At 38.0% G+C, this 16,051-nt stretch overlaps 1 protein-coding gene across 1 annotated transcript in view; it reads left to right on the top strand.

Moving 5' to 3' along the window:
- Window positions 1–16,051, top strand: part of THSD7B (thrombospondin type 1 domain containing 7B) — a 376,479-nt gene that overhangs the window by 2,310 nt on the left and 358,118 nt on the right. The window contains exons 3-4 of the mRNA XM_058193966.1: window positions 6,021–6,275; window positions 15,778–15,944. Of these exons, the coding sequence (XP_058049949.1) occupies window positions 6,021–6,275; window positions 15,778–15,944 (422 nt within the window). The remainder of the gene's footprint in view (window positions 1–6,020; window positions 6,276–15,777; window positions 15,945–16,051) is intronic.

The following is a 16,051-nucleotide window of genomic DNA, read 5'->3' as shown; positions in this document are numbered from 1 at the left end:
ATTCAAGTAATTCCTACCCATTTATGACTACCACAGATTCATAAAAGCAGAAGACCTGAAATATGTTCTATTAGGTTGTATAACAGCCTTTCTTATTTGGGACTCTGTGGTTTGGAGAAAAGACAACGGAGACAAAAGTAGATTGAGTTCCATAAAAATCATACATGACAAAGACAAAGTGAAAATTGAGACGTTTTTCTTTTTTTCTTTAATATATATTAACATGTGTGTGTGTGTGTGTGTGTGTGTGTGTGTGTGTGTGTTCTTACTGGAAATTCTTAATGGTCTTTTGATGATTAGGATTGAATCATTAGGCTTTATAATTTGTTGATTAATAAGATGAAATGTGTGTATGTATGTATGGATAGATGGATGGATGGATAGATAGATAGATAGATAGATAGATAGATAGATAGATAGATAGATAGATAGATAGATAGATAGATAGCAGTGGGTAGGTAGGTAGATAGCGGTAGATAGATAGTGGTAAATCCATGGCTTAGGACTCGGGTACTTACGAGACCGCCTGCTGTTACCTTATGCCTCCCACCGACCCGTACGCTCTCACAGAGAAGGTATCCTCAGGGTGCCGTCCGCCAAACAGTGTCAGCTGGCGGCCCCCAGGAGTAGGGCCTTCTCTGTTGGAGCATCGACGCTCTGGAATGAACTTCCCCCTGGCCTACGCCAAGTGCCTGATCTTCGGACCTTTCGCCATGAGCTAAAAACACACTTATTTATTCAAGCTGGACTGGCATAATGGTTTTTAATATTTTAAACTGGGTTTTTTATTGTTGTGGGGTTTTAAATTTATAAATTTTAAATTTAAATTTTAAATATCGGCCTTTTTGTAATATGCTCTATTTTAAATTTTGGTTTTAATTGTATATATATTGTGTTTTATTTTGGCTGTACACCGCCCTGAGTCCTTTGGGAGAAGGGCGGTATAAAAATTTAATAAATAAAATAAAATAAAATAAATAAATAAATAAATAGATAGATAGATAGATAGATAGATAGATAGATAGATAGATAGACAGACAGACAGACAGACAGACAGACAGACCTCCTTCTATCAAACATTATCTTTTCAGTATCTTATCACCTTCTGTGATATTTCAATAAACAATCTCTTCCACCCATATCTCATCAATATATATTTATTACATATGTGTATATGTGTGTATGTATTTATACACACATACAGCTACACACACAAACACAAATACATGTATACACCTTGATCAAATAAATCAGTTTTATATTCCCATCCTTTATTTTTAACATAGTAACTTACCATTTTATCTATTAATTCTTTGGAGCGGAATTCTGAGATGCTGATCCATTCACTGGGACCTTATTCCGATGTGCTTGTCTTCATTCCACCATTGTTGCTCTGGAAGTGATAGCCATTGCTTCTTCAGGAAAAAAAAAAGTTTTTTTCTCTCTCTGTCATATCATTGGGACAAACAAGTAAGAAGGGGATTCAAATCAATAAAAGAAGCAATGTTTCCTAAAAGAGATGCAGAGGTTTGTTAATTTGGACAACTTTAAAAGGCAATTCAGGGAGAATAGGACTATCAAAACCTTTTGGTTTTGAAGATTCATTCTTTCCTCCAGGACAGGGCCTGGATTCCTCCAAATGCTAATTATAGTGGAACAATGATGGAAGAATATTATGTTCCCATAACTTGGATTGAATTACCCCAAAGGAATCTGGTTGGGCATTGAGAGATAAAAAATGTTGCAAGGGTTACTTTTACATGTATTAATACTGGAAATTAATAGGAATGTCGAAGATTGAACTGTACCAATGTATAGAGATGAGTAAATCTTGCTTAGGCTACTGCATGGAAATCAATTATAAATTGACAGGCTAACAAAAGGAATATATATTTTGTTATGGTATTGTCTCTTCTAATCTGATAATTTAGGGCGAATCAATATTCATGCTAATCTAATGTTGCAAATCTAGTTACAGAGAAATGACATTGATAAATATGGAAGAGTTTAGAGTTGAATTGTTTGTTGTAACTACCCTGACCATCAACCAAAAATTTGTTTATACAACTATCAAATTCCAATTCAAGCAGATTTTTGCATTTTAGAGCTGAAAAAGGTTGGCTGTTGTTTAAAACAGCGGTCACCAACTGGTGGTCCGTGGACCACTGGTGGTCCGCGAGAAAATTTTGGTGATCCGCAGAAAAATATATATATTTTTTTATATTGTACTAAATCAGGGGTCCTTAAAATACGGCCCCTGGGCCGGATACGTGCAATGAACATTTGTGTTGCTGCAGAGAGTGTCCCCTTTCAGGGTCTTTTTGTGTGGGTCGGAGGGGGGCAGAAATTCCGACTTGGGGTCTGCTTCAGCCTCCTGGTGCAGGGCTTTGGGTGAAGATTGGAGGGAAACTCCGCTGGTGGCAAAGAGCTGGAGGGCCTTGTTCCAGTGGGACTGCCTCATGGCCTGGAACTGGCTGACCATCTCAGCCCGCTGAACCTCCAGGTGCTGGTACTTGGCCTTGCACTCCTGCAGGTCTTCCCTCTGCTTGGAAAGCCTATGCTCATAGTCCTCAGTGAGGTGCTTCTGCTGAGCCTCCTTCTTGGTCAGAACCAATTGGAACTGATCTGTTTTGCCAACTCTTTCTCATGGTAGCTGCTTAGCTCCAACTTCTGCTTCCTGTTGGGGCCCTAAGAAGCCCAGGGTGAGGAGTGGCAAGTAGAGGTTGGCAAGGCACCCCTCAATGTGAATGACATTGAGTTGGCCATGCCCATCCAGTCACATGACCATCTTGCCACACCCACCCAGCCGGTCATTAGGCAGATCATATTAGTGGTCCACGGGATTTAAAATTATGAATTTAGTGGTCCCTGAGGTCCAAAATGTTGGTGACCCCTGATTTAAAATATATATATATAAATTCTATAGTTGTGGACTAGCTAGTAAGATTAATCTTTTTCAATACAATTTCTTGCCAATAATAGGGAGATAATAATTCCATCAGCACAATGTCTATTACCATATTAAAATTTAGCTTTTTATAGAACAGGAACTTTGTCATGTCTTTCTAATAAAAGTTTAATGTTTCCTTCTGTCAACTTTTTCTGGGTTAATTTTCTTATCATTCCTGTAATGTAAATGTACTAAGTGAATAAATGGAAATAATAATTTGAATACAAAAGTATTCCAACAGCAAGTGACAAGAAATGATAGGTAAAATACGAGCTATTGATAGCTCGTATTAGGTTAGACAGAAAATATAACAAATGTTGCTGCTGAAATCATGGCTGGCTGTGGATCCTTCTCAATCTTCCGCATTTCCTTTATATGACCCCTTTACCTGACCTGTAATTCCCAGATCTCACTAGAAGAGAATAAGAAAGGGATAGAAGGAGTTTATTAATGTGACTGGAATATTTGCAGGACCAGTGGAATAGAAATGTATTTATTAGGGTATTTGTGACTTTTTGTTTATTATATTGTATATGTCTTCTTATTTGTGTGTGATTTAGACAAAAGGCATGTTGTTTTAGAGCTCTGTTAAGTGTAAATTGTCCCTATAGTTCCTGTGGTTTTTGTCTTACATAGCATTAGAATTTTTTTTTATTGGCCAAGTGTGATTAGACACACAAGGAATTTGTCTTGGTGCATACGCTCTCAGTATACATAAAAGAAAGATACCTTCATCAAGGTACAACACTTACAACACTTAATGATAGTCATAGGGTACAAATTTAACACTTAATGATACAACACTTAATGATAGTCATAGGCTACAAATAAGCAATCAGGAAACAATCAATATCAGTATAAATCATAAGGATACAAGCAACAAAGTTACAGTCATAAGTGGAAAGAGATGGGTGATGGGAATGATGAGAAGATTAATAGTAGTGCAGATTTAGTAAATAGTTTGACAGTGTTGAGGGAATTATTTGTTTAGCAGAGTGATGGCCTTCGGGAAAAAACTGTTCTTGTGTCTAGTTGTTCTGTTGTGCAGTGCTCTATAGCATCGTTTTGAAGGTACGAGTTGAAACAGTTTATGTCCAGGATGTGAAGGATCTGTAAATATTAAAGATATAGCCACCTTCCAATCTTGCTTGAATTATTTTGCAGTATTGTAATTGCACAGGAGTCTCTGTACTTAAATTCCTGTATAGACCAGATTAATTTGCCCTATGACTCATGACTGGAGAAAGACATAAGCACATACGTTAAAACCAAATCATTTTAAACAGTGCTTTTGGCAGCATTTTCATTTGTTACTACGGTAAATATATATTTCAAGAGAAAAGATCCTGACAAAGGTTTCCATTCATTCATTTCATGAACTCATTTTGGTACAGATTTGAATTCTTTCCTCTTCTAGACCAGCTTTTGCATAGGTTATACAGATTCTTGTTTCCTATGATATATTGAAATTTATGATAGTGTTTCTGAATCAGTTTAGGCATGTAGATACCTGATTGGATAATGGTAGTCAGATGATTCATTTAATAATCTTCCCTGACCACTTCATCCTTATAGTTTGAAAAAAGAATCTGACTGGGGCAAAAGATTCAAGATCAGTAGAAGTCCCTGGCCCAGGGATCAACCCGATATAATATGCCATCATGAAGGAGTGATTTATGAGTCTGTGAGTGGGTCCATGCTCACATAGCCTGGAACACCAATAACATAGCACTATAATTTCAATTGTTCTGTGGTGCGCACTTGCCTGCCCATGATCCTGAATGATACAGCTATCTAATAAGATGGTTGTTAGAAGAGAGATCTGATCTTTTCTTTTCTGTAATATATGTTTTGATGTATCATTTTACCATTTTCATTCTGCTTTTTGGAGTGATGGAAATTATTTGTTATCAAAAGTAATTTCTCCACTGAGGGTCCTGAAAGATATATTCCAAATCTCATTTCCAGTAGATGAAGATGCTTGTTCAAGGCCATGCAAGTACCAATCACTGCTTCCTTTCTTTGTCTGAAATGAAGTTATTGGGCCTTGAAGCAAAAGAATGGAAGAAAGTAGCGATGATGACACTCTCAGCAATAAGAAAAACAAAGACTACCTTATCTGTTTGTCGTATTGCTATTTGCAGGGATATGAATAGAACGATTGCTTTGCTGAGTACCCCTGCTGCAACGCCCATCTCTAATAGTAATAATAATAATATCCTTCAAGTTGACAACATCAAACACGTTGAAGTCAAGAAGGTGGTTAGAAGTGAATGCATCCCGGAACTGAAGAAGATATTAAAATCCAAACTCAATGGAGAAAATACCATGAAGGCAATTAATACCTGGGAAATTTCAGTCATTACATACACTGATGGAATAGTATACTGGACTCAAGCAAAACTAAAAGCCTTGGCTAGGAGGACCAGAAAAATAATGACAGTGTATATCATTCATCCATGCAGCAATGTTGACAGACTCTACTTACCAAGGAAAATGGCTGGGCATGGAATGTTGCAATTACATCCGATGGATAAAAAGGAAAAAAGGTTATTGGAAAAATATCTGAAGGATAGTGAAGAAGATGCACTGAAGATAGGCTTGATGAGTACTGGAAAAACCAAATTTGGCCTACAAGAATAACCAAATGAAGAAGTTAGCAAGGATAAATAGGCCAAATCCAACCTAAACATCTGGCTGGCTTTGCAACAAATCATGATGATAATAATAATAATTTCAAATAAGCTATCTGAAAGATCTGTTTTTACATTTTTATGTAGCAAATACCAGTTATATTAATTTCCGGTTTACAAAGCAGAAATGACCCTTTAGCAGCTTTGCAATTTTATGCTACATTTAGTGTACATTCTTACTCCTGCAATGTCTCTTTGGTTTCCTTAATCTCTTCTACTTTTGGCAAGAGATAACAAATTAGGGATGGATAAAATGTAACTGGGGAAATCTAATTATTATGGACTGGTTGTAGTGTTTTTTTTTTGTTTTTTTTTGTTTTGCTCTTGAGTGATAACTCTTCAGGATTTGTTTCTAACAAAACGCTTTCTTATCACAGCCTTTGTATGCAAGAAGCCATCCCTTTGACCTTTCGCTCCTGCGTTATGCCTAAAGACTGTGAAACATCAGGCTGGTCTTCTTGGAGCTCCTGTTCAAAGACTTGTTACTCAGGGGATCTCTCACCAGGATTCCGCAGCAGAAGGAGGATTATAAAGCATGAAGCTCTTGGAGCTGGCAGGGAATGTCCTGAAACCGAAGAAAGAGAAGCCTGCAATACTGATGGCGGAGGAAAACACCTTCAGCCTTGCCCAAGGTATCCCGTACCAGTGGTGGAATTCATTTTTTTTTACTACCAGTTCTGTGGCGTGGCTTGGTGGGCTTGGTGGGCCTGGCAGGGGAAGGATACTGCAAAATCTCCATTCCCACCCCACTCTGGGGCCAGCCAGAGGTGGTACTTGCTGGTTTATTTATTTATTTATTTATTATTTATTTTATTTGATTTTTATACCGCCCTTCTCCCGAAGGACTCAGGGCGGTGTACAGGCATAATAAAACCGACAATACAATATACAAGTTTAAAATACAATTTAAAAAACTTATTTTAAATTAGCCCAATAATTAAAATTTACCTTTTATAGAACAGGAACTTTGTCATGTCTTTCTAATAAAAGTTTAATGTTTCCTTCTGTCAACTTTTTCTGGGTTAATTTTCTTATCATTCCTGTAATGTAAATGTACTAAGTGAATAAATGGAAATAATAATTTGAATACAAAAGTATTCCAACAGCAAGTGACAAGAAATGATAGGTAAAATACGAGCTATTGATAGCTCGTATTAGGTTAGACAGAAAATATAACAAATGTTGCTGCTGAAATCATGGCTGGCTGTGGATCCTTTTCAATCTTCCGCATTTCCTTTATATGACCCCTTTACCTGATCTGTAATTCCCAGATCTCACTAGAAGAGAATAAGAAAGGGATAGAAGGAGTTTATTAATGTGACTGGAATATTTGCAGGACCAGTGGAATAGAAATGTATTTATTAGGGTATTTGTGACTTTTTGTTTATTATATTGTATATGTCTTCTTATTTGTGTGTGATTTAGACAAAAGGCATGTTGTTTTAGAGCTCTGTTAAGTGTAAATTGTCCCTATAGTTCCTGTGGTTTTTGTCTTACATAGCATTAGAATTTTTTTTTATTGGCCAAGTGTGATTAGACACACAAGGAATTTGTCTTGGTGCATATGCTCTCAGTGTACATAAAAGAAAAGATACGTTCATCAAGGTACAACACTTACAACACTTAATGATAGTCATAGGGTACAAATTTAACACTTAATGATACAACACTTAATGATAGTCATAGGCTACAAATAAGCAATCAGGAAACAATCAATATCAGTATAAATCATAAGGATACAAGCAACAAAGTTACAGTCATAAGTGGAAAGAGATGGGTGATGGGAATGATGAGAAGATTAATAGTAGTGCAGATTTAGTAAATAGTTTGACAGTGTTGAGGGAATTATTTGTTTAGCAGAGTGATGGCCTTCGGGAAAAAACTGTTCTTGTGTCTAGTTGTTCTGTTGTGCAGTGCTCTATAGCATCGTTTTGAAGGTACGAGTTGAAACAGTTTATGTCCAGGATGTGAAGGATCTGTAAATATTAAAGATATAGCCACCTTCCAATCTTGCTTGAATTATTTTGCAGTATTGTAATTGCACAGGAGTCTCTGTACTTAAATTCCTGTATAGACCAGATTAATTTGCCCTATGACTCATGACTGGAGAAAGACATAAGCACATACGTTAAAACCAAATCATTTTAAACAGTGCTTTTGGCAGCATTTTCATTTGTTACTACGGTAAATATATATTTCAAGAGAAAAAGATCCCTGACAAAGGTTTCCATTCATTCATTTCATGAACTCATTTTGGTACAGATTTGAATTCTTTCCTCTTCTAGACCAGCTTTTGCATAGGTTATACAGATTCTTGTTTCCTATGATATATTGAAATTTATGATAGTGTTTCTGAATCAGTTTAGGCATGTAGATACCTGATTGGATAATGGTAGTCAGATGATTCATTTAATAATCTTCCCTGACCACTTCATCCTTATAGTTTGAAAAAAGAATCTGACTGGGGCAAAAGATTCAAGATCAGTAGAAGTCCCTGGCCCAGGGATCAACCCGATATAATATGCCATCATGAAGGAGTGATTTATGAGTCTGTGAGTGGGTCCATGCTCACATAGCCTGGAACACCAATAACATAGCACTATAATTTCAATTGTTCTGTGGTGCGCACTTGCCTGCCCATGATCCTGAATGATACAGCTATCTAATAAGATGGTTGTTAGAAGAGAGATCTGATCTTTTCTTTTCTGTAATATATGTTTTGATGTATCATTTTACCATTTTCATTCTGCTTTTTGGAGTGATGGAAATTATTTGTTATCAAAAGTAATTTCTCCACTGAGGGTCCTGAAAGATATATTCCAAATCTCATTTCCAGTAGGTGAAGATGCTTGTTCAAGGCCACGCAAGTACCAATCACTGCTTCCTTCCTTTGTCTGAAATGAAGTTATTGGGCCTTGAAGCAAAAGAATGGAAGAAAGTAGCGATGATGACACTCTCAGCAATAAGAAAAACAAAGACTACCTTATCTGTTTGTCGTATTGCTATTTGCAGGGATATGAATAGAACGATTGCTTTGCTGAGTACCCCTGCTGCAACGCCCATCTCTAATAGTAATAATAATAATATCCTTCAAGTTGACAACATCAAACACGTTGAAGTCAAGAAGGTGGTTAGAAGTGAATGCATCCCGGAACTGAAGAAGATATTAAAATCCAAACTCAATGGAGGAAATACCATGAAGGCAATTAATACCTGGGAAATTTCAGTCATTACATACACTGATGGAATAGTATACTGGACTCAAGCAAAACTAAAAGCCTTGGCTAGGAGGAGCAGAAAAATAATGACAGTGTATATCATTCATCCATGCAGCAATGTTGACAGACTCTACTTACCAAGGAAAATGGCTGGGCATGGAATGTTGCAATTACATCCGATGGATAAAAAGGAAAAAAGGTTATTGGAAAAATATCTGAAGGATAGTGAAGAAGATGCACTGAAGATAGGCTTGATGAGTACTGGAAAAACCAAATTTGGCCTACAAGAATAACCAAATGAAGAAGTTAGCAAGGGGATAAATAGGCCAAATCCAACCTAAACATCTGGCTGGCTTTGCAACAAATCATGATGATAATAATAATAATTTCAAACAAGCTATCTGAAAGATCTGTTTTTACATTTTTATGTAGCAAATACCAGTTATATTAATTTCCGGTTTACAAAGCAGAAATGACCCTTTAGCAGCTTTGCAATTTTATGCTACATTTAGTGTAATTAACCTCACATTATATGTGATTAAATGCTGTGATCCTGTTACAAAATTGTGGCATCATGAGACATTTATACAGAGAGGGGCTGTTGAGCTTGTTTCTCATTTCAAGAAATTTACACCCCAGTCTTAATTATTTGAAGAAGAAACTTATTAGGGGAAATTTTCTGAATGACATTTGCATGGCCTACATACTTCAACTTTACAAAAAACAGTCTTAGATCAATGAGATAGTAATATTGGAATCATTTCAATGTTGCCATGCTCTTATATTAGTTTAAAATAGTCCTTTAATTGAACCACATGTACATTCTTACTCCTGCAATGTCTCTTTGGTTTCCTTAATCTCTTCTACTTTTGGCAAGAGATAACAAATTAGGGATGGATAAAATGTAACTGGGGAAATCTAATTATTATGGACTGGTTGTAGTGTTTTTTTGTTTTTGTTTTTTTTTGCTCTTGAGTGATAACTCTTCAGGATTTGTTTCTAACAAAACGCTTTCTTATCACAGCCTTTGTATGCAAGAAGCCATCCCTTTGACCTTTCGCTCCTGCGTTATGCCTAAAGACTGTGAAACATCAGGCTGGTCTTCTTGGAGCTCCTGTTCAAAGACTTGTTACTCAGGGGATCTCTCACCAGGATTCCGCAGCAGAAGGAGGATTATAAAGCATGAAGCTCTTGGAGCTGGCAGGGAATGTCCTGAAACCGAAGAAAGAGAAGCCTGCAATACTGATGGCGGAGGAAAACACCTTCAGCCTTGCCCAAGGTATCCCGTACCAGTGGTGGAATTCATTTTTTTTTACTACCAGTTCTGTGGGCGTGGCTTGGTGGGCTTGGTGGGCCTGGCAGGGGAAGGATACTGCAAAATCTCCATTCCCACCCCACTCTGGGGCCAGCCAGAGGTGGTACTTGCTGGTTCTCCGAACTACTCAAAATTTCCGCAACCGGTTCTCCAGAACCTGTCAGAACCTGCTGAATAGCACCCCTGGCCCATACCTTTACAATTCTCTTATTTCACCAGAGTTGATATTCAGGTGCCTCTAGTGGCTTTAGGGTCGGTCCTATGGTTGACATCTTTTGATCGAATAAAGAACAAAAGAGTGGATCCATGCATATTTTTCTGAATGTGACACAGATAACTGAACCCTTGTCCTCCATGTGAGGTATTTATTTATGTTGTGTTTTTTTTTGGTATAGGAAAATAAGTTGACCTTAAAAGAGAAATGCAGGAACATTATTTTAAAGTCTAGAACAGTTAGATTGCATTCAGGAAGTGGCTCAGACAAAGTAATTCTACCAGTAATCCTTGACTTGCAACCATTGGTTCAGTGATCATTTGAAGTTACAACAGCATTGAAAAAAGTGACTTATGACTGTTTTTCACCCTTACGATTGTTGCAAGTATCCCCATGGTCACACAATCACAATTTGAATGGTTTGCAGTTGGTTCATATTTATGATAGTTGCAGTGTCCCAGGATCAAGCGATCACCTTTTGAGACCTTCTGACAAACAAACTCAATGGGGAAGCCAGATTCACTTAACAACTGTATTACAAACATTACAAATGCAGTGGTTCACTTAAAGAACTGTGGCAAAACTCAACTGTCTTGCTTAGCAATGGAAATTTGAGGCTCAATTGTGCTTGAGGACTACCTGAATAAGAAGGATGAGATAAAGCACAATCACAAGCACAATATTAGAATAGCCAGTCTGCAGATTTGCTGTAGAATAGAATTGCAGGTCTGATCCCTGTGGTGGTAATGGCATTCTGTATCGGAACATACCCAGGCAGAGAAATATTATAGGTACCTTTGCATCAGCATTCTCTGGGGCATTGCCTAACTCTGGATAAAGACACAAGTAAGAGGATATCTGGCTTTGGAAATTAAGTTCATCTTTTTGTTTGATGGTTTGCGCTTCCCCTGAAAGAGCAGCCTGGGGAGTGTGTGTGTGTGTGTGTGCTTTTTGGTTTTCAGCTATTGCTAGCTTCCCAGATGACAATGCTAGAGAGGAGTGCAGTTGAACGGTTACTGTTAGAACATGGCTGCTCATGAGTCAAATGGATTTATAGCATTCTAAGTGCCTTGAGCACATTCCATCTTGAACTACGCAAAATGCTCTACGTGAAAAGTATGTTAAAATTGACCCAAGTGGTAGTTACTAACCCATGCAGAGACCTGGTTCCCAGGATATGGAGACTGAAAAATCTACACGATTGCTTTCCAAGCACACTTTAAAGTATTGTCATGAATTGTTAAATTCTCAGTGGTTTAGGCATTGCATATCTGAGCCATTTGCCTAACCTGTTAAGAATCTGCTGCTAAGACATGTAGGAAACACCCTCAGAAGTTGTTTTCCCATCCCCCCAAAAGCATATCCAACCTTATGAATAAAATAAATGTGTTGCCAGTGTGAGGTAAACTTACTTCACAAAGATAGATCTTCCTCAGTATTTTGTAGACTATGTTCAGAGACTATTGGAGAGTAGTTATTGAAGGAAATGAAGGATGAAGAATTCAGACTGTACTCTTTCATTGCTGTTTCACTCCTCTCAGAATTTTAAAAACATTCACAATAGAAATATCAATAGCACTTAGGCTTATATACTGCTTTACAGTGCTTTACAGCCCTCTCTAAATGGTTTAGTCAGCATATTGCCCTAACAATTTGGATCCTCATTTTACCAATCTCGGAAGGATGGAAGGCTGAGTCAACCTTGAGCCTGGTGAGATTTGAACTGGCAAATTGCAGACAACCAGCAGTCAGCAGAAGTAGCCGGCAATACTACACTCTAACAACTGCACCATCATGGCTCATAATGTCACATTTTTGCATAATCCGTCTTCCTGGTCATTGTCCTTAAAAAGAGAAAGTAAGTTTAATATTAGAACATAAAATATGAAAGAAACATATATGTAGATGTTTAGTTTCTGCAACGGCAGCAGGATGTGGTTATCTGAGCTCAGCATATTTCTGGGTGGTAGGAGTATATGGTCCACCGGAGGCAGCTGCTTATCTGTTTCAGCTGACAAGGCTTTTTATTTGCTTGACCAAAGATGTCTCTAAGGCCTACTGCTTGATACCTGTCTGTTTGGTTCTCATATTCCTTTACCAACCCACCTTAACATGACGTTTAGGCATAGAACTAGATGTGTACCATAACTATCAGGCATATAATTATCTAAAAGCGATGAGGTTTTAAATTTATTAAAGTTTATCCCCGCCTGTGGCTTCTGACCTCAACTTTCTATTGAATTACTGGATTCAATAGAAAGCTCTCTGATTCGGGTTTTCCCAGATGTGCCAATATGACATCTCTAATAAAAGTTAGCTTTGAGGAATTGCAAGCCTCGGAGTTTGATTTCATTGGAGGTGTTACTTGGAACCCTGACATCTTGCTGACTTGATCTTCTACTTTTGGTAAATTAGAAATCACAAGTAGATAAAAGTAAAAAAAAAAAAAAGGTTATGGGTTAGAGGGCTGTGTGCCAAAAGAAGGAGTCAGGCTACTCGATCAAGGCTACTGTTAGATGAAAATACTATCCTTGAAGTGAGAATATGCCAAGGATATTTTTTAAATTACTAATTTTTGCAAATTCAGAATCTGCTATACTGTGCTCAACATCAGCTGAAAACCAGAATGTTCATCTCTTTAAAAGCAGTAAAATAAAAGCTATTGAATATGAATCTGCAGGCACATCCAGACTTGAAGAAGAAAAGGTTCTCAGCATACATGGGGCACTGATTTCACACTTATCAGCAGTTCTGTGTGATGCCAAGAAACCGTGGAAGTGCCAGTAGGTGCATTGTGAGAATAAAACAAAAGGAAAATAACGCAAGTGTTTCTGAGAGTCTTTTTGCTTGTAAAACTGTAGAGAGAATAAAAGCAAATGTCAGTGTAATTTTCCTTTCTTTGGGTAAAATACCCTCTTTGTATAGACTTACAATGTTTGATTTTCAGTAAATCAGTAAATCAGTAAATAAGTAAATTCAGTAAATAAGAATTAGGAATTAGGAAGACTAATAGGGTGTTCTCTCTATCTCCCCCTCCCCCCCACATACTCTCACTCTCTCCATGATACACATACATAGACAATTCCAGGCACATTTGGGTAAAATTGGAATTTTCTGGGAAAAGACAAAATGCAAATAAGTATCAAATTCAAACCAGTTCATCTTAATTGATGAACTTGGAAGAAAACAAACTCCAAAATAAAATGTGAATATTTATAGTACGTTCCCAAGCCAACTTTTTGGTATTTTTCAAAATCTACATATTACCGTACTGGTCTACTACATGTAGCTAAGGGGAACATTTAGCAAACTAACCAAAATGATTTATTTCAACCAATATGAAATCTTGTTTGTTGGTCCAATATGATACTCCAATCCACAATGGCATAAATGGAATATTTAGTTGGAAGTTGTTTATTTGCTGCTCCAATTGAAACTGGCTTTCAGTGGCTTACTATGCCCTCTTTGTATAAATCAGGTTGAAGACTGCAAAGTCTAAAAGAAACCATAGAGTTCAAGGCAATGCACAATGATGAGCTGGGTGAAAATGTTTTAGGACTGTAGTCTTTTCTGTAGGAAAATCTTTTAGGACACATGGTTTCATTGAAGACTTTTGTTATGAGGCTTGTCCAGCTCTTTGTTCTGTTGTGACCCAGGCCCAAGTAGGTAGTAGGAAACTCAGTTAATGTAAAAACAAACAAACTTTATTAGCACAGCTGAGAATTAACTCATTCTCAGTGTAGTCCGAACTAAATTAAAGCAAATTCCTCCCAACACAATTCCTCAGCCTTATCACCAACCTTGGTCCAATTAGGCAAACTGCCAAAGGCCTTTCTTGGCAAAAGTTCAGAAGACGCTGATACGAAACAACAAGACAAAGCTATCAATGTTGTTTTCTGGCAAAGAGCCCGGAAAAGCCCGGCTGTTGCTGGTCTTTTAAGCCTTATGGGAGGGGCCAATCATCTCTTGGCCCTACTCCTGAGTCATCCTCTTTGCTTTAGCTGCTCTTGTCTTCTGGCAGCTCTTCTCATGTGTGCATTAGGAACAGGCTCCTCCTGTTCCTCTGCCTCACTACTGTCCGCCTCTGGAGGCTCTTGAGTCCGCACATCACTCTCCGATGGCCCTGGCCCACCTCTGCCTCCGACGCAGAGCCTTCTGCAGCCTCCAGGACTGGCCCATATTCTTTCTCAGCCTCATCACTGTCTGACTCGGTTGCCAGCTCCGCAGGCTGCTGGTGGACCACAACAGCTTCTATGTCTGCCTATATACCGCTGTTTATTATTCTTTCTTTGAATGGTGGAACTCTTTTCAAATTCACCCAGTGAGGAAGAAATAGAAAAAAAACCACATAGAACATGGGATCATAGGGCTAGAAGGGACCCCACAGGTCTTCTAATCCATACCCCTGCATAAGACAGGAGCCCTATACCATCCCAGTCAAAAGAAACATACATAGCTTTACAGTGAAGATAGAAAAAAACCTTACAGTAAAGATAGAAAAAGAAAAGAAAAAGCATAACTTTTCCCCAGCCCAGCAGCCCAGGATGAATGAAATGGCCATCATGGAAGCAGATAACTATCAGCGTTCCAGAAAAAAACCCCTTTCCAAGTAAAACTCCGAAGCACGCATCTTTCAAGGTTCTTTTACTAGGATTGGTAAACTGGCACTACTATCAGATTCGAATTTTCCCTCAGTAAATAAAAAAACCCCAAACCATCCCCTGACTCCTCTGCCGATCACATGCTCCGATCGCCAACCGTCCCATCTCGAGACAGCACTCCGACCATTCCTTCTCCAGATGCAGGATCGGCCTGACCTTGAATGACAGGAAGAATGTTATTATGTCCAATGGCAACCCCTCTACTAAATCCTCCTTACTTTCCCACACATGAGAAAGTGGCAGCACGGAAGCTTCCGGCCTAGTAGGGCTTAGTTCGGCCACAATGCAGAGTGGCCAATTGGAGCTGTGACATGTTTAATGAAATGAAACACATCAAATGAAAGAGAGAACCACTTGAGATGGCACACTACGAATAGGACACGTTTGAAACAAAAGTGTGAGATGGTCTAAATCCTTTTTATGTACGCTTTTCTCTGTCATTAAAAAAAAAATCCCTATAGGTTTTCTTAGTTTAAATAATACCTTAAACTTTGGTTACTAATATTTACTGGGGTATTTTCCCCTCGTGTTTTTTTTTTTTCTTTCCTCTTGTTGGTTTCAATTTAGGAAATCCCAAGATATTCAGAACATTCCTCTAAAATGGATGGAATTTATGCTTCAAAAATAGCATCTAGTCTTTCAGTTGTTTTATTTGCAAAATTGTTAAATGAATCACTTTGTGAATGGACTTTACATAAATGTTTTCCATTCTTTATTGTCTACAAGATATTCATGGAAAACCTCTGAATGGAAGGAATGTGATGTTTCTCTCCTGTTGGAAAGGCAGGATCCTCGACTCGATAAACACACAGCACTCTGTGGAGGTGGGATACAGATCCGCGAGGTTTACTGTGCCCAGACAACTTCGGAGGAAATGCACAAGTCAAAGGAAGGTACATAGAAATTATTTATATCTCTTCTGGTGAAATAGGGATAAGTGTGTGTGTGTGTGTGAGAGAGAGAGAGAGGGGGGGGGACAGAGAGAGGGAGAGAGAGAGGG

Source organism: Ahaetulla prasina, chromosome 1 (genome assembly GCF_028640845.1).
Source record: "Ahaetulla prasina isolate Xishuangbanna chromosome 1, ASM2864084v1, whole genome shotgun sequence".
Lineage (NCBI taxonomy): Eukaryota > Metazoa > Chordata > Lepidosauria > Squamata > Colubridae > Ahaetulla > Ahaetulla prasina.
This window is presented reverse-complemented; position numbering and strand designations above follow the sequence as displayed.